The sequence below is a fragment of the Sylvia atricapilla genome, chromosome 13 (genome assembly GCF_009819655.1).
Source record: "Sylvia atricapilla isolate bSylAtr1 chromosome 13, bSylAtr1.pri, whole genome shotgun sequence".
In the NCBI taxonomy this organism is placed as follows: Eukaryota; Metazoa; Chordata; class Aves; order Passeriformes; family Sylviidae; genus Sylvia; species Sylvia atricapilla.
Window position 1 is genome coordinate 630,147 of NC_089152.1, and position 21,664 is coordinate 651,810.

The 21,664-nt window shown below is 52.1% G+C and overlaps 1 protein-coding gene across 4 annotated transcripts; it reads left to right on the top strand.

Annotated features, from left to right (window-relative positions):
- The first annotated feature begins 553 nt into the window (after positions 1-553).
- On the top strand, positions 554-19,358 carry GOLM2 (golgi membrane protein 2). 4 transcript variants are annotated; one of them, XM_066328145.1, is made up of 10 exons: positions 554-1,249; positions 6,792-6,846; positions 7,804-7,906; positions 8,936-9,026; positions 9,843-9,990; positions 10,216-10,296; positions 10,635-10,718; positions 11,346-11,519; positions 14,754-14,921; positions 18,157-19,358. In XM_066328145.1, the coding sequence occupies exons 1-10, from the start codon at positions 923-925 to the stop codon at positions 18,228-18,230; spliced, it is 1,305 nt and encodes a 434-aa protein (XP_066184242.1). In that variant the 5' UTR covers positions 554-922; the 3' UTR covers positions 18,231-19,358. The 4 variants fall into 4 exon arrangements, with proteins under 4 accessions (XP_066184242.1, XP_066184243.1, XP_066184244.1 ...); XM_066328146.1 differs by having other exon boundaries at positions 9,846-9,990; XM_066328147.1 differs by lacking the exon at positions 14,754-14,921.
- Positions 19,359-21,664: the final 2,306 nt, after the last annotated feature.

Sequence of the window (21,664 nt, forward strand, 5' to 3'; positions counted from 1 at the left end):
CGCGTTGTCTGAGCGTTCCTTATAACACAATCGATTCCGGCCCTCACTCCGCTGGGAGGCCGCGCGGTGCCCTCAGGAACAGCTCTCCGGCATCGGGCTGGGGCCGCCGTGCTCCTGCCCCGCGGCCACATGCACCTGGAGGCGGCTCCAGAGACCTCGGAGCCCCTTCCCGTGCCCAAAGAGCTCCAAGAGAGCTGGAAAGGGACTCGGGACAAGGCCCCAGAGGACACGACAGAAAGGCTTCTCGCTGGCGGAGGGCACTGTTAGGTGGGATATTGGGGAGGAATTGTTCCGTGGGAGGGCGCGGAGACCTTGGCACAGGGTGCGCAGAGCAGCTGTGGCTGCCCCTGGATCCCTGACAGTGTCCAAGGCCAGGCTGGACATTGGGGCTGTGATTGTGAAGCGGTCCCCCTCGGTGTGGCAGGTTTTCAATGTCCCTCAGCGCGGCTCAGCAGCGCTCCCCTCACTCAGACACCGCCCCTCAGCGCCGGCGGCCCCGGGCTCCTCTCGCGAGAGCTGCGGCCGCTCCTCTCGCGAGAGGCGCGGGGGGCGGGCGGCGGGCGGGGCGCCGCGGTGGCGGCTCGGCCGGTCGGTCCCTCAGGGCCCGGCGGCGGCGGCTCGGCTGGCACCGGCACCGGCACCGCCCCCGCCCTGCCGGCCACCACCCGCTTCCCTCGGGCTCTTCCCTCTTGCCCTTCTCTCCCTGCTCCCTGAGCGCGCTGCCCTCTGGATCTCTTCTCTTCCCTTCTCAGCCCCCCCGCCTCACCCTCCCCTCCTCCCCTCAGACCTGCCAGTTCCCCGCGGGTCATTCCCTTTGGCTCCCCGCAGGATACCCGCTTTCCCCTCACAGCCCTCCGCCCCCTCAGGCTCTCCCTGAGCGCCTGCCCCGCTCCGCCTGAAGCCGCCGCGCTCGGCCTGCCCCATGGTGGGCTTCGGGGCGAACCGCCGCGGCGGCCGCCTGCCCTCGCTGGTGCTCGTGGCGCTGCTGGCCGTGATCGCCGTGCTCGCCTTCCACTGCTGGAACGCGGCGTCCCGCCAGGCGCTGCTGCGGGAGGAGCTGGCCGAGCTGCAGAGCCAGGCCCAGCGCACCGAGGTGGCGCGGGGCCGCCTGGAGCGGCGGAACTCGGACCTGCTGGGCAAGGTGGACTCGCACAGGAAGCAGCTGGAGCAGAAGGAGGCGGACTACAGCCACCTGAGCAGCCAGCTGCAGGCCAGGGACGGCCAGGTGAAGCGGTGCGAGGACGGCAAGGTAAGGGCGGGGAGCGGCTCGGCCCGGGGCACTGTCAGCCCTCGCCTGCCCGGGGTGTCCCCGCAGCCTCTGCAGCCCGGCAGCGAATCGAGGCCCCGAGGCTCTGCTTTGGTGCTGCTGGACAACTGCAGCGCTCTCCCTTTTCCTGAAAACGGCCCCAAAAAGAGCTGAAGATGTCCAGTGTGCGTGTGTGTGAACAATGAAAATCCCTAGAGATCGCTCGTTTCCAGTCGGCTGTTTCAAATTTACTTATTGTTTTTTAAGCTTTTGGTCTCTGCTGAGAATATTTGATCTTTTGTGATTGTTCAAGAAACCAGACTGAGCCGTAAAACAACAGTTTCGAGGGAAGTGAAACCAGTGTGGTGTTCAGCAGCGCCCTGAGCTTGCCTCTTGGAAAGCCTGGTACAGCACACTCTGATTTTTATGCTGCCAGCGTGTACTTGAGGGAAAAAAAACCCCAAACAACCCTGATGCTGACTAACGTGTCATTTTCCTTGGCTTGGAGAAGCCAAGCTCATTGAAAATTCAGCTGGCCCTTTCAGTGGGGGTGGCCTGGGGATTTCTTTTGTGGTGCAAGATGAGTGAATGCCTCAACTTTCACTGTTCTGCTTTCATAACCGTCCTGGGCTGGGAGGTTCACGGGGCTCAGCACACAGGTCCTGCTCAGGGCACGTGTGGGGTGTATTTGCATGCAGGTCATCACTCTGCTGGCTGAGCACTGTTCTCACTGTGGGATTTATGGAAATGGCACGCTCTCCAGGGTAGTTGCTGGCTACCTTTGTTTTTCTGGCCCTTTCTTATTGCACAGTGGATGAGCAGCCTTAGAAAATGCATTGAGCTGTCTCAGAAAAAGCCGAGTATGTACATTTTACATTCCAGAGTAAGACTCCCTCAAGCTGATTAAGTTTGTATTAATGTTTCCTACTGAACCATTAAAATTGAGCCCTTTGTGTTCAGCAAACAGATTTTTAATTTTTATCTTTCCTTAGATTGCAATAAAAATTCCAACTGGATGTGACATGGACTCCATGATCTTCAAGGTGTTTTCCAGCCTCAGTGATTCTAAAGCAGTTGGGCTTTAGCCAAGATCCTTCCCCTTCTGTCTGCAAAAGGGCAGTCAGCTTGGTTGGTGTGTTGGTGTCGCTGCCTGTGGGTGTAAAACTGCCCTGGCAGGATCCAGGGGAGCTGTCAGGCACAGCTTAGGGGGGATTTCTTCCTGGAAGGGGTGCTCAGGCACTGGGACTGCCCGGGGCAATGCTGGTGTCCCCGTCCCTGGGGCTGCCCAGGGTGGATGTGGCACTCCGGGCTCAGGACAGGCTGGTCACACGTCGGTCTGGGAGGGCTTTTCCAGCCTCAGGGCTTCTGGGATCAGTTACTGGGGCCAGGCAAGGGGTGTGTTTAATGCAGGGGTCTGTATTTTTGGGAATGTTGGGAATGTGGTGTGTTCCTGTAGGACACTGGGGAGGAGGTGTAGTGTGAGCTGGGCGGTGCAGCGCTGGGTGCCGGAGCCCCCTCGGGTGCACGGGGCACACACTGCTGCCCACCCTGCTGCTGTCCCTGAGCTCTGCCTGGCCTCTGCACGCTCTCAGGGTGACCCTGCACGGGGCAGAGCCCCAGGGCAGCGAGAGGAACCTGCCCAGGGAACCTCCCAGGTTAAATTTAGTGTTAGTTGCCTGCGGTGTGTGCCCTGTGTCTTCCTTCTTTGTTCCAGGAGCTGCCAGTTAAGGCCGGGTGAGCTTGTGGCTTTTGAACGTCCTCTCTTCTGTGTTCAAAGTGTTCAGAGTGCCCTAAGAGGCCAGAAGAGCAGGATTTTATCCAAAACCAGTTGCTGTCCTTTTTTCCTCCCCTGTAAGCCACTGTCTCTTCTCAGTGGCAACAGTTTATTTTTTTCTAGAGCCCTTTTAGTGACTTTAATTAAGGATTATTACTTCTCTGAGAGTAGAGAATAAAGCTTTGTTTTAGAGAATGAAAGTCTGTCACAGTAGTAGATATAAAGTGTCTGACCAAAAAAAGGGTTGAATGATAATTTTTTTCCTCTCAGAATAGAACCTGCCAAGTCTCTCTGTCCAAACTGCTAATTACTTGTGATCTTAGTCAATTTGTGAGATGCAGGAGCAGAAATAAAACCCCAACGTTGGTATCACAACAAATTCAGGCTCATTTTAAGGAAAACTCATTTGAAGATTCTCGGTGTCAGTTCTGCTTTGTGCTCCTTTGTCCTCAGCGGAGGTTCTTTGCCTTGTGGTCACATAAATCAAGTGCCTTTTCCTGGTGCTGAGGCAACTCCGGTTTCTCCAGCAGCTTCCTCTTGGCTCGGGGATTTCTGGGGTCAAGGCCAAACCCTTGGCTCTGCCCTCTGTCCCCTGCTGGTGCAATGAGCCTGCACCAGGCTGTTGTGTGCTCTTGGCACTGTGACCCAGTGTCTTGGGTTTAAAAAGAGGCAGCAAAAGCACGAATTCTCGGGAATTCTCCTCTCCTGTGCTGAGCTCCAGAGGGTCTCTGGGACCTTGGAACAAACAAGGAATTCTCTTCTGGAGCTCCCTGTGAGAGGCAAGCAGAGCTGATCCTACCCTGGGACTGGGGCAGGTGCTGTGTGCACACACAGCATCAGCTTCCTGAGTATTCCATGGGGTTTTGCTGTGTGCTGTTGGCTTTGGGGGTTTTTCCACGGCCCTGCAGCTCCGTTTGCCATGAGCACAGGGAAATGTGTCCCTGGCAGGAGCCCAGTGTGCAGGGAGCACCTCCTTCCACAGCTGCTGCTGCCCATGCCAGGTGTGCAGCGCTGCCCTGCCCTTACCTGCTGCCCAGAAATGCTGGGGATGGAGCTGGCTGGTCAAACATCCCCAGCAGCAGCTGTGGCTGTTCTTTGTTGCCAAAACTTGGGAGCTCCCCGGTTTGCAAAGCTGTAGTGTGACAGCAGCAGTGTGGAGTTGTTACATGGCAGGATTCACAACTCACACAGCACTGGAGGGTTGCCACATGACCATGCATAGGATTTCTGGTGGGTTTTTTTCCTGTGCAGGGCTCATTGGGCTACAGAGGGTTTGTTTTCTCCATCACAGAGCCTGGCAAGGTGCTGAGAGCCCCTGAGAGCTCAGCAACACAAACAGGTCTAGACTGAAGGAGGATGGGGCCCAGGAGGAGCTGGACCTGTGCCATGGCTCATGGGTTGTGGGTTTTGCATATGTAGGTGGAACAGATCCCATGAATCATAAAAAAGCTTCCTCCTTTTCTGTCCTTCAGATGAGGGACATTTGCTGTCAGCTGAGCTGGTTTGGATATAAATTCTGTCTCTTCTCTCTGAAACTCATAATCACCCAAAAGAAAGACTGGGATAAAAGTGCTGCACATTCCCATGCAGCTCTCAGAGAGCAGCCCTCCCCCAGCCAGGCACAGGGTTCTGGGATGAGCAGGAGCCAGTGGGAAGGGTCTGTGTGTGAGGAATTCTCATCGATGAGGGTGTGAAAACAGACCCCGCTGCTTCCCAGGATCTCCTTTGTTCATAGATTTATTGGGTTCTGGGAAACAACTGCACTAGCGTGGGAGGCAGGAAAATGTGATTGTTGCCTGTAGTTTGGCAGAAGAGGGGGAGATGCTTGTTCATGACCACAACAAATCACTGGGTGTACCTGCTCCCCTCTCCTGGGTCGTTGGACAGGGAGCTGGCACAGGGTGTGACCAGTGGATGGAGAGGCTTGGTGGGGATTTGTGTCTTCTGCTTCCCTGTGTGTCCCCTTCCCTGTGTGTCCCCACTGCAGGGCCAGCTGTGCCTTTGAAGTGAAGCTCTGCAGGTCCTCCCCAGGCCAGCACTGAAGGGCTCTTGCTTTGTGCATCCTGTGAGGGGGCCTCGAGAGCATGGGGCAGAGGTGGCTCTGACGTGCTCAGGAGGCTCCCTGAGTGCCCCTGTGGGGAGCAATTCTGTCCCTCTCTCAGAGCACTGTGCTCAGAGGGCTCAGGTTCCCTAAAGATCACGTTCCTGGTGGAATTAATGAATGCTGACAGATTACTGTGGAGCTGGACTTTTCAGTTTTATGTTCCAGGGTTTGGAGGAAATATGTTCAAGGCCATTTTGTTTATTTTACTGTTTTTTCTGCTCTGTCCCTAATTTTCCAGTTCTGCTTGATTTCTTTTTTTGGGAAGAGCCTTGTGAAGCAGCACGGTGTCCTGTCACAGATGGAGCTGTGGTGATGTCTCTCCAGCCCTAGAGCCCTCCTGGTTTTTGTTCTGGGCATGGGTCAGGATTTGCCTGCCCTCGGGTGCCCTGCTGGCAGGGACAGCCAGGATCCTGCAGGCTGGCACAGAAACTCTGCTGTGTGCCCAGAGCTGCCAGATGCATGTGTGCTGCAGAAATGCACCATCTCTGCAGTTCCTGCATGGCTGGAGTCCCCAGGCAGGAACCCTGATCCTACCCACACGGGCCAGACGGAGCAGAGTGCCTCCTGTAACAGCAAAACCACAATGGGAAGTGCATTTACAGAATGAAGGGTTTGGTGGAAGGGAGGGCACAGGTGCAGGGAGGAAGCCCTAAAGGCAGATGTGTTCTGGGGGTTTTGACAGGAAATGGAGGTGACAGACACAGACACTCGGGGGACTGAGGGGGAAGTGAAACAGCCCCTGTGTCCAGGTGTGTCCCCGTGTGTGTCCCTGCATGTCTTGGCCCAGTGGCTGTGCTGGCTCTGCAGTGTGCTGCTCCCAGAGGTGATGCTGACCTTGTCACACGCCTGACAGCCCCGCTCAGCACCTGCCTGCAGTTACCTCTGTATCACTGGGGAACTGCAAGAAAAACAACCACAGCACCCGGGGTGCCTGAGGGCAGGCAGGGATTTCTGCCCCTTCTCAGAATATCCCACACATGAACCCTTCTCTTTGTTCCTGCTGGTTTTTGTCTTTATGTAGTGACAAAACAAAGCATCTTCATTTACTTTTACTTCAGGACTTTGTGTATGTGCATAATCCTTAAAAAACATTTACTTCAGGACTTGGTTATGTGCATTTCTTACTTATTGTAACTATTTTTTCCTTACTATAAATGCCAAATTAAAAGCTGTTGTTTATTGGTTTACTGGTGTGAGATTCCATCTCAAAATAAAATGTGTGTTAGCTTGTTAGATAGCAACACATAAAAGATCTATTTAAAGATAGCAATTCTATTATATCATATACCTTAGGTAACAATTTGTTTTGCTGTTGATACTGTCTTTATTTTTATCCACCTGTGCTTTGACATTGGCTATTTACTGTCCCTCTTGCAGTATCAGGATGCAGCATGTTTATTTTAGCCCAGTCTGCTTTTTTTGATATAAATATGTTCTGGCATTAAAATTTAAGCCTTTGTTAGCAAAGCCTGAACACAGTGTTTGGTCTGGTGATGTCACTTACTATCACTAAACACACATTTCTTAGATTTACAGGAAATTCGTGCACGTCACCCCTGTCCATACATTGGCTTTACCAAGCAAACAGACACACCTGAGTCTTCACAGCCCAAAGCCTCCCCAACCTGCTGGTCACCTGTATTTATCCAACCTTTTCTTCCTTCCAGATGAAGCTGCAGAACAACATCTCCTATCAGATGGCAGACATACATCGGCTAAAGGGTGAGGGGTTCGTGGCCAAACTCGTTTGGCAGGCTGAAGCTGTGCATGTTAACTGCTCAGGTGCTGCAGAATGTAGCTTACATTAAGATGCTGGAACATCTCATGATGTGAGATCTCATTGTGTTTGTTAGCTGGTGTGGCTAAGTGCAGAGCTGGCTCTCACTCAGCTGCAGAAAGGATGTGTGTTCTGGCACTGCTGAGTTACAAGGCAGCAGAGTCATTTTCATGGCCAAATGTGCAGTTTGGTCGGAAACACTGTGATGGTTATGCTGGGTTAGAAAAGGTCCAGGACACATCTCTGGAGCTCTGTGCAGACATGATTATAATGCCTGTGGTGTTGCTGTGTCCAGAGTACTTCAGAGTGAGCCAGAACGTGATCAGATGTGAACACGCCTGCACACAACACACGTGGGTTCTGCCTGTATCCGTGTAGCTGCAACTTGAAATAGTAGGAGCTTTGTTATTTGTAGCCTGAGGAGCAGGGAGAACCTCTAGAGCAGCTGTGAAGGCAGGAAATCCATGTTGGCTTTATGGAGAGTGGGAAGGTGCCTCCTTTTGTACACTCACTGCAGACAGACAGTGTTTGAGCATCCTGCCTGGGGTAACCTGGCAGCACTTCCACGTTACTCACAGTGACAGAACCGTTCAGGAAATTGTGGAGATTTCCAGCAGATAAGTGAAATAGCATTGTGCAAGGTTCCTGAATGCAGAGGTGCAGAAACATTCAGGGAGATTGGCATAGTATCAGAAAAAATTGTCTCTAATTCATGCTGCCATCTGGCATACATGAGTAAAGTGGCATCTTCTCCAAACTGCTTTAAGAATCTTTAAAGTGTGTCTAGACATGAAGCTTGAGCAATTTCTTACTTACTTAGCAATATTGGAAATTGTATCTGCCACGGGGCATTTTTTTTCCTTATCTTTCTGTGTTCACGTTGGTTTTGCTTTTTGTCCCAGAGCAACTGGCGGAGTTACGGCAGGAGTTCATCCGCCAGGAGGATCAGCTGCACGAGTACAAGAAGAACAACACCTACCTCACAAGGAGGCTGGAATATGACAGGTATGTCCCCAGGAGTGTTGGGAGCTGCACGTTGGTGTGTGTGAGGGGGACCTGGGTTTACTAAAAAGTGCTAATTAATCTCGTGTCTGCTGATCCTCAAAGGCGAGCGTGCTCACTTGGCCATGCACTGAGTTGACTGTTTGACTTGCAGGTTCTTTGTGGTGCTGTAGTTCTCCCCCAAACGTGAGACAGGAGCTAAGGAGAATCTTGACTTAGTGGAATTGTTCTGCATTTTTAAGTCAATGTATTTTTTATAACATGGAGATTTAGTTCACTAACACATGAAGGAGTCTAAAGGACACAGCACTTTGTCAGCAGCATTGTTAACTGCTGCCTTTCTGCCAGTGTAGTTTCATTTGTTTCAGCTGAAGCTGAAAGCTCCTTGTGTAGATTGAAATTTTAAGTTGACTTCAGCCCTTTAAGTTGATGATAGAGCAACAGAGAGGACAAATATTCCTACAGCTTTGAGAAGAGAGGAAGACAGCCCTTGAGAAAGTGTTGGAAGCTTTTACACACATGAAGTGTTTCTGTGCTGTGCTGAGCATCTGTGGGACATGGGAGTTTTGGTGGCTGTGCTGATGTCGTGCCTTGCTGGGGCAGTTGGGGCTCCTGCCTGTGTATTCAGGTCGTGTTATTTGAGTTGGGAGCAGTAACTGATAGTGGCACTGCTGCACCTTCTCTGTTGACAGCCAGGAGAGACACGTTGCTTTCCCAGTGGAATTAATATTTGTGGACAGATTAACTGTGGAGCTTGACCTTTTGGTTGCATTCCAGCTTCTGGAGGAAGTGTATTCAAGGGCATTCTCTTTATTTTACTGGGTTTTCGGCTCTGTGCCTATTTTTTTTCCAGCCCTGCTTTCTTACTGTGTCCAGTCCATTCCCACTCCATACACCAGGATTCTTGGACAGACTATTCTAGTTGTATCTCGGGTCTGGCTTTTGGTCCCACTTCATATTTTTCCCTTATTTTACTTGTGGGAGAGCAGATCCAACAAATGGAGTGTAACTAATGGTGTGTTTCTCCTCAAGCCTGCAGTGTGGGCAGCAGATCAAGGAAATGAGACTGCAGCATGAAGAGAACATCAAGAAATTAATGGACCAAATGGCACAGGAACAAAAGGTAATGCCAAGAAAGTTTGTGTTGAATGGGAAGAGCCCAAATCCTGCTGTTTGCCTCAGAGGTGTGGAGGCCTGGGACACTTTTTCCCTGTGTTCATTATCCCCCTGAGCAGCCCTAAGGGGGTGTTAGTGTATGAAATCTGCTGCTGTCTCTCCCAATGCACTGGGCTCCAGCCTGAGGCCACATCCTCTGCTCTGCTCCAGCCTTCCTCCGTGGTGTCATTGCTGAGGATTTCAGTTGTTGCCCGTAGTGTGGATGTCACTGTTCAGCTCTCCAGGGTGGGATTGTGTCCTCAAGCCTTACCCAGGTTATTGCAGAGGGAGCTGAGCTCTGCCCGGGCCTCGGGGTGCTAATGTGATGCAAATTGTGATGGTGCTGGAATGGTATCAAGGGTGTCATTACATCAGACAGACTGCCAGTAGAATTTGGGCCTCTTTCCTGCAAACAGATGTTTAAAATCCTGTTTCCTTACTTCTTCTATAAACACCTCAGATAACAGGGCAGACTGAGAGCAAGTTTGTCACATCTTCTCTTACAGTCTAGAATTGTTTCAAGGCTCTGACCTGAGGCTTAAGGCTGGTGTTACCTTAACCTGTTTTTGTTGTGCTTAACACCTGTGTATGGTGTAGAAATGTCCTGCAGCTGAGCTGTGTTGAACATTTCCTGTCCAGTTGTGTTTCCAGCCCAGCTCTTTGCTTCGGTGATCCCTGAATTCATAAGTGCAGTTTTGCTGACCCGAAGCAACCCTTGAATTTGAGGGTGTTTATTTTGTATTTTCCAGGGAAGTGTTTCATGTTGCCTCCTGGTTTATTTTAGCAGGCTGCACAAAAACTTCAGTCCAGTAAAGACACTGCAGTCAGCCCCAGCAATGGGCACCAGGCAGCACCTGAGACTGTTGCAGAGGTGCAAGATAAAGACGTAGTGAAGAATGAGGAGCCTTCAGAAAACGCTGCAAATGGCAAAGGTATTTCCTTTCTTGGGCATTTGTGGTAGAGAATGGGCTGGTTGTGTTGCATCCTTTGCCAGCCTCCAGACTGTGCACTTCTCTGAAGGAGAAGAAAGAGTTGTTTTGCTCAGATACACTGATTAGCTGCAGTGATGGTTCTAAGTTAGAGCCTTCCACAAGAGGGAAATACACAGTTCAGTCTGAAGGGTTAGTAAGGCAGAATTTCCTTCTCTTGTCTTGCAGAGAAAATCAAACCAGGAGGAGATGCAGGCATGCCTGAAATAGAAGATAATGACCCTGCTAAAGCTGAAGATACTCCCACTGGTTAGGAGAAATACTCTTCATTCTTTCACATTTGGGTCTTGGTGATGTAGATGTTGTGTGTGAACACCATGTGGTTCACAGTGAGTGCAGACTTTTAAAATCTCTCTGTGGTAATAAAATTCTAGTGGGGTGTGAAATCAGATCGTTTCTACTGTGCCTTAGAGGTTTGAATTCTCAAAATGGAGTGTTTTGGATAATGCCCCTCCTGAAATCTTACCTTTTATATTTTCATTACGAAAAGTATAAAAACATAGAAGTTTACAGGATTGTTAGAGCAAGACCAGGTCAACAGTGTGTTTGTTTCATGTTAATGCTTTTGTCCCTGTGTTCTGTTTTAGCTTTAAAGAAGCCACATATTTCACCTCTTAAAAGTGAAGGTCATCTTCCAACTGAACAGCCCCATGCTCCCAACCTGGCACCAGGTAAAATTCCTGCTAGAGGTGATGAGGCAATATTTGGTTACAAGAGGAAAACCAAGGATAATTTTCTGCAGGATACAAGGTTGTGTTTTTACCTGGCTGAGGCACTTGGGCTGCTATTGTATGATCCCTTCTTGTACCATCCACACCAATAATTTCTGAGCCTTTTGACCAAGCACAGCTAAAATTGAGTTAGAAATTTCAAAGATAAGTGCCTCAACATTCCTCCAGTGGACAGAGTAATTGAAATGAGTGTTCCTCCTCAGGGTACTAATTAGGGCTGCACCACCCCCTCGGGGGTTGGTTGTTGATCTCTTGTAGCCACAGTCAGAGGAACCAAGGTTCCTGTCCCTGCTCAGTGTCCTCCTTTCCCTGAGAACAGCTCACTTGAGGGTGCCATGGGGAAGGTTTGGAACATGAGACATTGAAGTCCTGCAGGGAAGGGGTTTGGAGGAATTGCAGTTAGAAGAGAGGCAAAGCCAGATAAAATAAGCTCTGTGCTTGCAGCTGGAGTCACTTTAAGGCCAGAGAATACCAGGTTGTGCCAGCACTGCAGGTGACTTGTTCCAGTCCTCTCCTGCTAAAATTCTGAGTGTTTCAGAATTTTAACTTCCCATTTTGACCTTGTAGGTCTGCCCAGTGACAGTGATGGAAACGCTGACATTGCCAAGCAGATCCCTCCAAATCCTCTCCAGCACTTGAACTTTGAAGAAAATGTGGAATCCCAGAAAGACCAAAGAATTGAGCCAGAGCAGATAAAAATCCCAAAGAGCCGAGTTAGCGACTTGCAGAAGATTAAGCAAAGTAAGTTGGCCAATATCACAGGCTTCAATATATTAAAAAAATCCCTTCATTTTTTTATCTGTGTGAGTGTCTGTCTGCAAAATAGGTACCACTGCAGAGGGCAGCTTTGGAGAGGGAGCCTGAGAAAGAATATAACGTGGTCCTGGGTAAAAGATAGGCTTTAATGTGTTACTTTTTCACATTCAGATATTTAAAAAAATATTTCCTTGTCAGAATTTAAGATGTTTTTGGAAATTACTGCAGTTAAATTGGTTAAGTCAGAGCTTTGATACATGCAGGATGCTGAGTTTCTCATTTTATTACTTGACTTCAATACACTTTTTGGACAATACTGTAAGAATTCAGCCAGAACTGAGAAAACTCTGATTGTTTTAATATCACTTGTTGAACTTTGTGATGGAACAGGGACGCGTGTCTTACAAATTGTCACAGAACCTGGCCAGGCCTGGCTTCCACTCTGTGTGTTCTGAGGTGTGCAGGGCTCATTATTTTATCAGAGCAGCTTCAGGAAGAGAAAGCCTGTTTCAGTTGTTGGCTTGGTTAATGGACTGTCTCTCTTCCCTGGTCACGGATTAAATGGTGGGGGTAGTTGTGTAGGCAGGAGCTGGGAAGGAATTGTCTCCATTGTAGGCTCCGAGGGGGCACCTGAGAGTCAGGAATTGTCCCCAGTCAGTCTCTTCTCTTTGCCCCTTCACACGGGGAATAACTCTGATGGTGGGTTGTCATGGTGCAGTGAGGGGGAGACTTTATCACAAAAGCAGTTGTCTAATCCAGGTCTGTGTAAGGTTCTGTCCTGATGGTCAGTGGCTGTTCAGAAGGTCCATTGGTGGCAAACTGCCCCCTGGTGTGGAGTGGCCCTGCTCTGGCCCAGCCTTGGCCCAGCCTTGGCCCGGCTCTGACCCGGCTCTGGCACAGCTCTGGCCCAGCTCTGGCCCTGCTCTGGCACAGCTCTGGCCCGGCTCTGGCCCGGCTCTGGCACAGCTCTGGCACAGCTCTGGCCCGGCTCTGGCCCAGCCTTGGCCCAGCCTTGGCCCGGCTCTGGCCCGGCTCTGGCACAGCTCTGGCCCGGCTCTGGCCCAGCCTTGGCACGGCTCTGGCCCGGCTCTGGCCCAGCTCTGGCACAGCTCTGACCCAGCTCTGGCCCGGCTCTGGCCCAGCTCTGGCACAGCTCTGGCCCAGCCTTGGCCCGGCTCTGGCCCGGCTCTGGCCCAGCTCTGGCCCGGCTCTGGCACAGCTCTGGCCCGGCTCTGGCCCGGCTCTGGCCCGGCTCTGGCCCGGCTCTGGCCCGGCTTTGGCCCGGCTCTGGCACAGCTCTGGCCCAGCTCTGGCCCAGCCTTGGCCCAGCTCTGGCCCAGCCTTGGCCCTGCTCTGGCACAGCTCTGACCCAGCTCTGGCCCAGCTCTGGCCCGGCTCTGGCACAGCTCTGGCACAGCTCTGGCCCGGCTCTGGCACAGCTCTGACCCAGCTCTGCAGTTCCACCGTGGGCAGGTGCCTGGGTGGGTGTTGGTGACTGAGAGCTTTGAAGCAGAGGGTGCAGAGTGGGACTGTTCAGATGGGAGGAGAGAAGAGTCTGGGGAGGCTTTAGAGTGCCCAAAGGGGCTCCTGGAGAGCTGCAGAGGGACTGGGGACAAGGGCTGCAGGGACAGGACACAGGGAATGGCTCCCAGTGCCCAGGACAGGGCTGGATGGGATCTGGGGCAGGAATTGTTCCTGGCAGGGTGGGCAGGGCTGGCACAGGGTGCCCAGAGCAGCTGCGGCTGCCCCTGGATCCATGGCAGTGCCCAAGGCCAGGCTGGACACTGGGGCTGGGAGCACCTGGGACAGTGGGAGGTGTCCCTGGGACACTGGGAGGTGTCCCCGCCATGGCAGGGGTGGCACTGGATGGGCTCACCAGACTGACTGTGCTCCCTGAGCTCAGTCTGTAGCCTTTGTGGGCCTGCTGCATTTCCTGGGATCTCTTCATCAGCTTTAAAACCTTTCCTTCTGTCGACTTCAATTCATTCAGTGCTTGTTTGTCACAGTGTCTCTGGCTGTCCAGGGGCTGGTGTTGCTGGGAGTTGGGTACATGCCCTTGTCTTCCATGGCTCAGTTTGGGTTTAACAGGTGCAGATCCCACTGTCCTACCTGGGCTTTGTATATAATGTAGGGTCAAAAATACTGACACTCAGTTAGACATGAACAGGCAATGAATAATGCATGGAACTTTGGATTTCTAAACAGATCATGGGTTTTTTTCTTGCCTTTTTAATGAAAATACCTGAAACTGGTGCTCCTGTATGTTTGAGCTGTGCTAGGTGTGATTCTGCTGTTTTTCCCCTATACAGAGAAGCAGTACTGCTTCTGTCCTGGTTTTAGGGAATAATTTCATTTTTACATCTGTCCATTTTTAATCCTGTTGTTGAAATCATTCTCCAGTTTTACATTTCCATTAGTTGCTTGCACTGAGACTCATCACTTGCCCTGTGTAGGAATTGTACCACACTTTAATCACATTTTTTCCCATTTATATACAATCTTCCAGGGCAGTGACCTCTGCAGACTGGGAGCTGCTTCCTTCAAGCCCCGGGCTGGAAGGGATCTCCTGTATCCCATTAAACACCAGCTCTGAGCTGACATCACACCAGTAATCTGTCACCCTGTGCCTGGGTGATTGTCTGCTCATTCCATATCTCCAGACTGTTCCCATTTTTCTTGTGCGTCGTTTCAGGATCTGAAACCATTCTTAATTTTTTTGTTGGGAGACAAAAATGGTGGATTTGGGAGGTTGGCCAGTGTTAAAGCTTACTGGGAAAGGGGAGTGTGAAGGCAGCTGGGCGAGGTTCCAAGCCAAGGTGAGGGCACCCCCTGCAGGCACTGCCCTGGGGCTCCGGGCTGTGCAGGATGCCAGGCCTCTGGAAAAATGGACACTGAGCCTTCCTCCTGTGCTTTTTGAGAAATCTTGTGGTGGTGCCTGTGGGCAGTCCAAGGTGGAGCTGTTTGGGTGCTCACTCCAGCCCTTGCCATGGAGAGAGGAGAGTGGGACAGTCAGTCAGGTGTCGCCAGGGTGACGTGGAGGTGTCACCTGCACAGAGGTGACACGAGCCTTGTTCAGCCCCAGCCCTCTCCCTTCTCCCCCCTTTCTCTCCAGCTGGATCTGCCCCAGACCCGACTGCCTCCACCTGTGATCTGCTCTCGTGTAGGATCCCCCTGTTTCTTTCCTCTCTGCTGCTGACTCACTCCTTTCCTACTCCACAGGCCGGTTCTTTGATGAGAATGAATCCCCTGTGGACCCGCAGCAGGGTTCTAAACTGGCAGATTATAATGGGGATGATGGGAACGTGGGTGAGTATGAGGCAGACAAACAGGCTGAGCTGGCTTACAATGAGGAAGAGGATGGTGATGGTGGAGAAGAAGACGTCCAAGGTGAGCTTGGGCCTTACCTCCATCCCATTGTGATAAATCCATGCTGAGTTACTTGTTGAATTTGTGTAAAGCCTCTCTGGTTTAGATGATCACAAATTGATCTCAGATAGAACGAAGAAGTTTGAAATTTGGTCTCACTCTCTGTGGGACAGCAGCGATGCAGCAGTCTTGAGTGAGAGGGTTTTGGCACCTTGCTGCTGTAGTTCTGCTAGGAGAAGCAAGATTCTAAATTCCAGACATGGTTTTACCCAAACCCCCAGCTCTGGCCCCTGGCTGGGAGGGCCTTGGGCCTCCACATTCCTAAATTGTCAAATAGAGGAATGAAGTGGTTCAACTCCCGCTCTTGTCACACCTGCCTGGAGCTGGTGTGCAGGGAGGCCTCAGGTGGTGATTCCAGGTGTCCCTTTTGTGCATCATACACAGATTCAACAGGCTTGTGGTGTTGTGCTAACCCACCTTGGAGCTGCTGGTCCAGTGCTGCCTAACACCTGTGTGTGCATGGCCATTCCCTGTCCTGCATGTGCCTCCTGCCTCGCCTCCCTCGCTTGCTCTGCCTGCTTTGTCTGCCTTCTCCATGCAGCTCTTGGGGGAGATCTGTCACAGGCCTGCATGTCTGCAGGGAGACAGTGTTGGGTAGCCATGGAGAGCATTCCCAGTTAAATGCAAGTGTGAAATAGGGGGAAAAAATAGGAAATGGGACAAAAATGCTACAGGCCCCCTGATTCTGACCCTCATAAGTTATGTAAGTTTTTAGCTGGAGGTTTTTCAAGCACTGTGTTTAATTGGCATCTAAGCAAAATGAATGGCCAAAGCCAGTAAAAAAGCAGCTGACTGTGTGAACATGCAGCTAAGTGCAGTGTCAGCAGGCTGGGCTGGGCTGGCAGTTTAGAACTTGTGCACAAGTGAAAGAATAGCATGGACCAGAACCTGTGGTGATTAACTAACTTACTAATGAACTGCAGTGCCTGCTGCTCGGGCTGCAGCCTGCTGTGTGGCCCCTGTGCTCAGAACTCGCAGGGGGTTTGTGTGTGCCCCTGGGCTCATCCAGCTGGCAGCTGCACAAAGGCACAGGGGGATGCAGAGCAGTGGCCCAGCAGTGAGTGTCCCTTCCCGTGGCACTCTGCTGTCCCCGCTGGGGAGCCGTGGCCCTGCTGGGGCTGGGCTGTTGTGGGCAGGGAGTGCAGGGTGTCCTGTGTGTCCCTGAGCCCTGCAAGCCCTGGCAGTCCTGTGGTGGCTGTTTCATGGGTCAGTCCCGTTCCCCTGAGTCAGCAGTGGGTCCTGCCCAGCTCCTCACTGCAGCAGCTCCTCACCTGGGCTTCAGGGTGCAGCTCTGGCAGTTGTGGCTGTGGCTGACTGTGCTGGCTGGTGCCATCTCCCTTGCTCAGCCTGTGTGCTCTGGACAGCCCTTGCTGTGAAAACATGCTCCCAAACCCTCCCCTGGCACAGCTGGAGGCCGTTTCCTCTTGTCCTGTCCCTTGTTCCCTGGCAGCAGAGCCAGACCATAGGCGGCTGCCACTCGGTGCAGGGATGCTGCACCCTGTCCCTGTCCCTGTCCCTGTCCCCCTCCCACAGAGCTCTTGTTGCCCCCCAGAGCTCTGTGCTGCTCCACGGTGTGAGTCCCTGGCTGTGGGGCCTCCACAGGGGAGCTGATGGCTCAGGGAGCAGGGCTGCATTCCCCTGGGCATTCATTCCCCAGGGCCACTTGGGGAAGGGTGGGCACGGTACAGCTCCAAGTGATGGGAGAATGTTAAACCACAGACACTGGGCTTGTGTAACTTGCAGTGTGAGTGGTGTTTGTGAAAGCAGAGCTCTGACTGACAGTGACCCCATAAAAACATTTCCCTTCCAGGTGGGGTCCCTGCAAGGTCCCTGCTCTGGTGGCTTGGAGAAGATGGTGCCACTTGGGGAAGATCCTTTTCCTGATGAGCCCCTCTTTGCCTCTGTATAGACAGACTGGATTAAGAGCTGGTAGTTAAGGTTAAAGGATAACTTCTGGAAGCTTCTTCCTAAGAGATGGTCTGCGCAGAGTGTGTTACTACCTCAAACCACATTTCCCAAGCTTTGTTCTGTTGTTCCTTAATAACTTCTTGTGTTGGTTTGAGCTGTGATTTGAGTGTGGCCAGTGGAGCTTCCAGTATTCCAGAAAAAGTGACTGCTTCAGGCTTTATACTGATTTGTCCACAGGGCAGGAGAGGGTGGAACAGGGGGGTTGAAGGGAGAGTGGTTGTAATTGTTTAGGGAGAGGAAAAAAACGGAGAATTTCTGTCTAGAAACTGTCAGGAAAACATCACCGGGTCTGTGTCAGCCTGAACAAAGCCTGTGGCATGTGCTACAAAGCCACTGGATTCCACAGGGCTTCTCTTTTCTCTAGGAATGTGTGGGCTTTGACTGAAATGATCCAGGGGAAATACCCAGTTTGGGGGATGTTCCCTGGGGCAGGGCAGCAGCCAGCCTGGTTCCTTCCCTCAGGAAGAGCAAGGGCATGTTTGAAGGTGGCAGCTTCTAAAATGTCTGTTGGTGGTGGCTGGATGGTGGCAGGGGAGTGACTCCAGGATGTCCAGGTGCTGTGGTGGCACCTTCTTACAGAACACACCTGTGTGATGCAGGTGAGCTCCAGCCTTTTGCTGCTGGAGCAGCCCCTCAGGCCCCTGCCTGGCTCCCGGGCTGTGAAGGTGTGGAGAGCTCCAGGCAGCTCAGCAGCCAGTGGAAGATGAGGGAGCTCAGCTTGGGTTTCCTTTGCTGTGAACAAGAGTCTTCCCTGATCTGAAAGAATAGCTCTGAGGTGCAGGAAAAGCTCATTAGTTGGAACAAATGTAAGTTTTGGGGTTTTTCACTTTTTGAGGGAAGGAGCCCTTGCTATGGAAGGGGAACCTGTGGCTTCCCTGTGCTGGTCCCTGCAGTTCCCACCCTCTGTGAAGCCTCGTGGTGTCAACTCTGGGCATGGGACTTGGAGCAGGAGCTGGGTTTTAGGGGGCCAGTGTGAAAGCCCAGCAGCTGGGGGGACAGTGCTGCAGTGTCTGAAGTCAGGCAGTGTGTGAGGTGCCCCTGGAGCACTGACAGCAGGGCTGGACACATCCTGTCCCTGCTGACTCCATCCTGGCACAGCCTGGCCAGCTCGGGCCGTGCCCTCCAGCACCATGTCCTGGGAACTGTGCTTGGATATTCTTTCAGTGATACCACATCAGATGTGATCTGAGCATGTTAATTGTGCTCTAATGACAATGTGTAATTGCAGATGACGAGGAGCGAGACCTGCAGAACGACCTGGGGGACTACGGCAAGTCCCGCCTCAGCGAGGGGGTCCTGTAGGGCCACCACAGAGAGCCCAGCCCAGGAGCCTGAGGTGCTGCACGACTGGACCTGCTCTGCTCCAGGGGTTCTGCTTCCAGGGAAGCTGAGGATCCAGGGCCCAGCGTGCTCAGCAGCAGGAGAGGACCCGCTCTGTACATATGTACATATTGGTACTGTTGCAGGTTGTATTAAACCCACATCTTTGCTGTTATATGCAGCTGGTTACTCAGCCTGGTCCTTACCTGTCATAATCTCTACACTTAAACCCAAGTCTATAAACACAGGCTGAACTGTTTCTGCACTTAGAACACTTGGAACCCGGAGAACTTGTACAGTTTGTACCTGATGTAACAAAGCCACTGTGGAAGCCATGTACAGCCAAGAACTCCTTTTCTACAGTCCCACCCGTGTGGCAGAACTGCTGCTCCTGGTGCTGGGGTTTGTACAGCAGTGAGAATGGAATGTCAGAGGGACTGGGACTGAATGGTCCAATAACTGCTCCTTCCTCACTGCAGCCCAGCACCACATCCCACTGAGCTCCTCTACAGGGACCACGTCTCGTAGCTAGAGCTGGAAATCTGTAGTAGGACTTGAATAATTTGATACATCCAAAAAAAGTTGTGCAACTAATAGCTCGATTTAAAGGATGACATAAATAATTTGCAGCTTGTAGGAAATCTTTGTGTTAAAGAGGGTGAGTGCCCCAGTGAGACACATCCCCAGCTGTGCCAGCCCCTCGATGGAAGGACCAGCAGTAAACACACTGTGGTGCTGGTGTGCTGTCCCAGTGTCCATCCCAGCTCCAGCCTCTCCAGTTCATTTCCAGTTGGATGCCTTGATCCTGAACACCCACCACATCCCATGGTTTGGTTTTCTCCATCAGATCCGTGGGTCAGACCCTTTTCTACATTCTGTGCTCGGGCACTTCCAGGACTGATGGAGATGATCCCATTGCTCTGCAGTGGTGGGATGAAGGGGATTGTCCCCCCTGCTCCCCCAAGGGCTCCTGTGGACACAGGCTCTAGGCCCTGATGAGGGTGATTGAACTCATCCCTGTGCTCTGGTGCTGGGCTGAAGTAATGGGTCAGGTTTGCTCCTTGCCAGCTCAGTGAACCTCTTAAATAAAGTTCAATGCTCGTACGATTATGTTATGGGTTTTTAAGGCAGTTTATTACTACTTTTAGTGTTGATGGCAAAAAAATTTCCCCCCAGTTTCTGCATTTAACAAGTGGAACTCCAGCTGAACCCCACATCCTCCAAAGTAGTGCAGCACAGCTTGGGGACACCCTGAAATAAAGAGCTACTTCTGAAATTTTGAGATGAAATCATTCTGTACTCACAGCTTCAGCTGTTTTTCCCTTCCCTATCAGCAGGCCCATCCCTCTTGTGCTCCTGTGCTGAAGGTGGGTTGCTCCCTGTTCCTCCTTCTCTGTCTCTTCTTTTCCTTTGCATTCCCTGTTTTCTCTTGTTTTCCCTCTTCCCATCCGTGATTACTGTGCCTCACCCTGTGTGAGCCACCTCTGGAGTGTTGTGTTCAGTCCTGGGCTCCCCAGCTCGGGCAGGACAAAGGGCTGCTGGTGTGGGGCCGGAGCTGTGGGTCGGTGGGTTCAGCTGGAGCTGTGGGTCGGTGGGTTTGGAGCTGGAGCTGTGGGTCGGTGGGCTCAGGGTTGGAGCTGTGGGTCGGTGGCTCAGGGCTGTAGCTGTGGGTCAGCTCAGAGCCGGAGCTGTGGGTCGGTGGGCTCAGAGCCGGAGCTGTGGGTCGGTGGCTCAGGGCTGTAGCTGTGGGTCAGTGGGCTCAGGGCTGGAGCTGTGGGTCGGTGGCTCAGGGCTGGAGCTGTGGGTCGGTGGCTCAGGGCCGGAGCTGTGGGTCGGTGGGCTCAGAGCCGGAGCTGTGGGTCAGCTCAGAGCTGTAGCTGTGGGTCGGTGGCTCAGGGCTGTAGCTGTGGGTCGGTGGCTCAGGGCCGGAGCTGTGGGTCGGTGGGCTCAGCTGTAGCTGTGTGTCGGTGGCTCGGAGCTCGCCCTGCCCCGGGCCCTGCAGCGCCCCTCGGGCTCCGGGCAGCGCACGGGCGGCCGGCTGGGGTTCGCTAAGGAAAGGCCGTGCCCGCAGCCCCGTGCCGGGTGTGAGCCCGCTCCCGTTGCCATGGCAAAGGCAGCGCACACAACGCTGACAGATCTCGAGCGGCTGCTTCCCCCCGCTCCCGGCGAGTCCCAGTGCCTCTGGCACTCCGGGGAGGAATCCAGCACAGCCCATTCCAGCTCCCCCCAGGTCTAAACCCCTTCGGATCCACGTGGATCCTTTCAAACAAGGAGCAGGGAGCTGAGACCACTGCCAAGGCTGAGGGCTGAGTTCAGGCAGTGTCAAAAATGCAGGCACCTCCACCCAGCAGCCAGAGAAACAACTCCACTTACTCCAGCCGGTCCTAGCTGCCCGCTTTGGGAGGTTTTCAACACACAGACTCTGCCAAAGCTTTCCCGAAGTCACGTGGATCCCACAAAAACAAAGAATCGCTGGTGAACCCATTTTAATTTCAAAATGAGGAAAAGCAAACTGATGGGCAGGATCTTGCCAAAAGGTCAAACCCAGTTCTGGATGAAACAAACCCCCACAATTTTCAGGATTTTAGCTCTTTGTGGCTATTAAAGGTACTTTGAAATGACAAGAAACAAAGAGACATGAGATAATGGTTTGTGGATTTTATTAAATGTTACCATTTTACAGTTTTCTATATGCAAACCCAGCAACAGTGGGAAATCCAAAGCCTGCAGGACAGAAAAGCTTGTGAGTGAGTGTTCTGCACTAGTACATACAGAAAGTACAGAAGGTTTTCTCTATAAATCTGTTTACTGCCCCTGTTTACAGTTTGCACACTGGACTGAACAATGCTGGTTCATGGGGTGGCTTTGGAGATCCTGAGCTCTCAGCAGGACCCATTTCCCTGTACACACACATCTCTGAAGGAATTCTCTCTGAAAACTTTCTCCTTTATCCCTATTAAGGAGAATTTCCACATGCCATAAATGTGTCAGCTGCAATCCCTGCTCCAGGAGGTAAACAGCTCTCAGTAACCTGGCACCCAAGTGGGGAACTTCCAGCTGAAGTAACCTGGGACCTTTGCTGGAGGAGACTCACCAAAATACTTGGTAGGATCAAAAGTCTTGCTGTGATGAACTAGAAAATGTGAGATGAGGCACTTTATAAGGAAGAGCAGTGTCCTGCTGTTCCAGCTGGCTCCAGAACTGAGGAGACCAGATTTCTGTACTTAAATAAAACAGGAAAACAAACCCACAAAACCAACCGGGGCCATCTCTCCCTATTTATGAGACTGCAGTGGAATTTTCAAGCCAGCCAGAAACACAGTAATGATATTTATGCCTGAACTTCTTTATGCCAATACTGAAACCATAATACTCCAATTCCTCAACCTATATGAAACCCTGTGTGGCCACACTGG

Excerpts from the sequence above, each read along its gene's own strand:
- GOLM2 (XM_066328145.1), top strand. The coding sequence starts at position 923 with ATGGTGGGCTTCGGGGCGAACCGCCGCGGCGGCCGCCTGCCCTCGCTG. Across the intron at positions 1,250-6,791 it reads AGCGGTGCGAGGACGGCAAG|ATGAAGCTGCAGAACAACAT; the intron begins GTAAGGGCGGGG and ends TCTTCCTTCCAG. Across the intron at positions 14,922-18,156 it reads TGGAGAAGAAGACGTCCAAG|ATGACGAGGAGCGAGACCTG; the intron begins GTGAGCTTGGGC and ends GTGTAATTGCAG.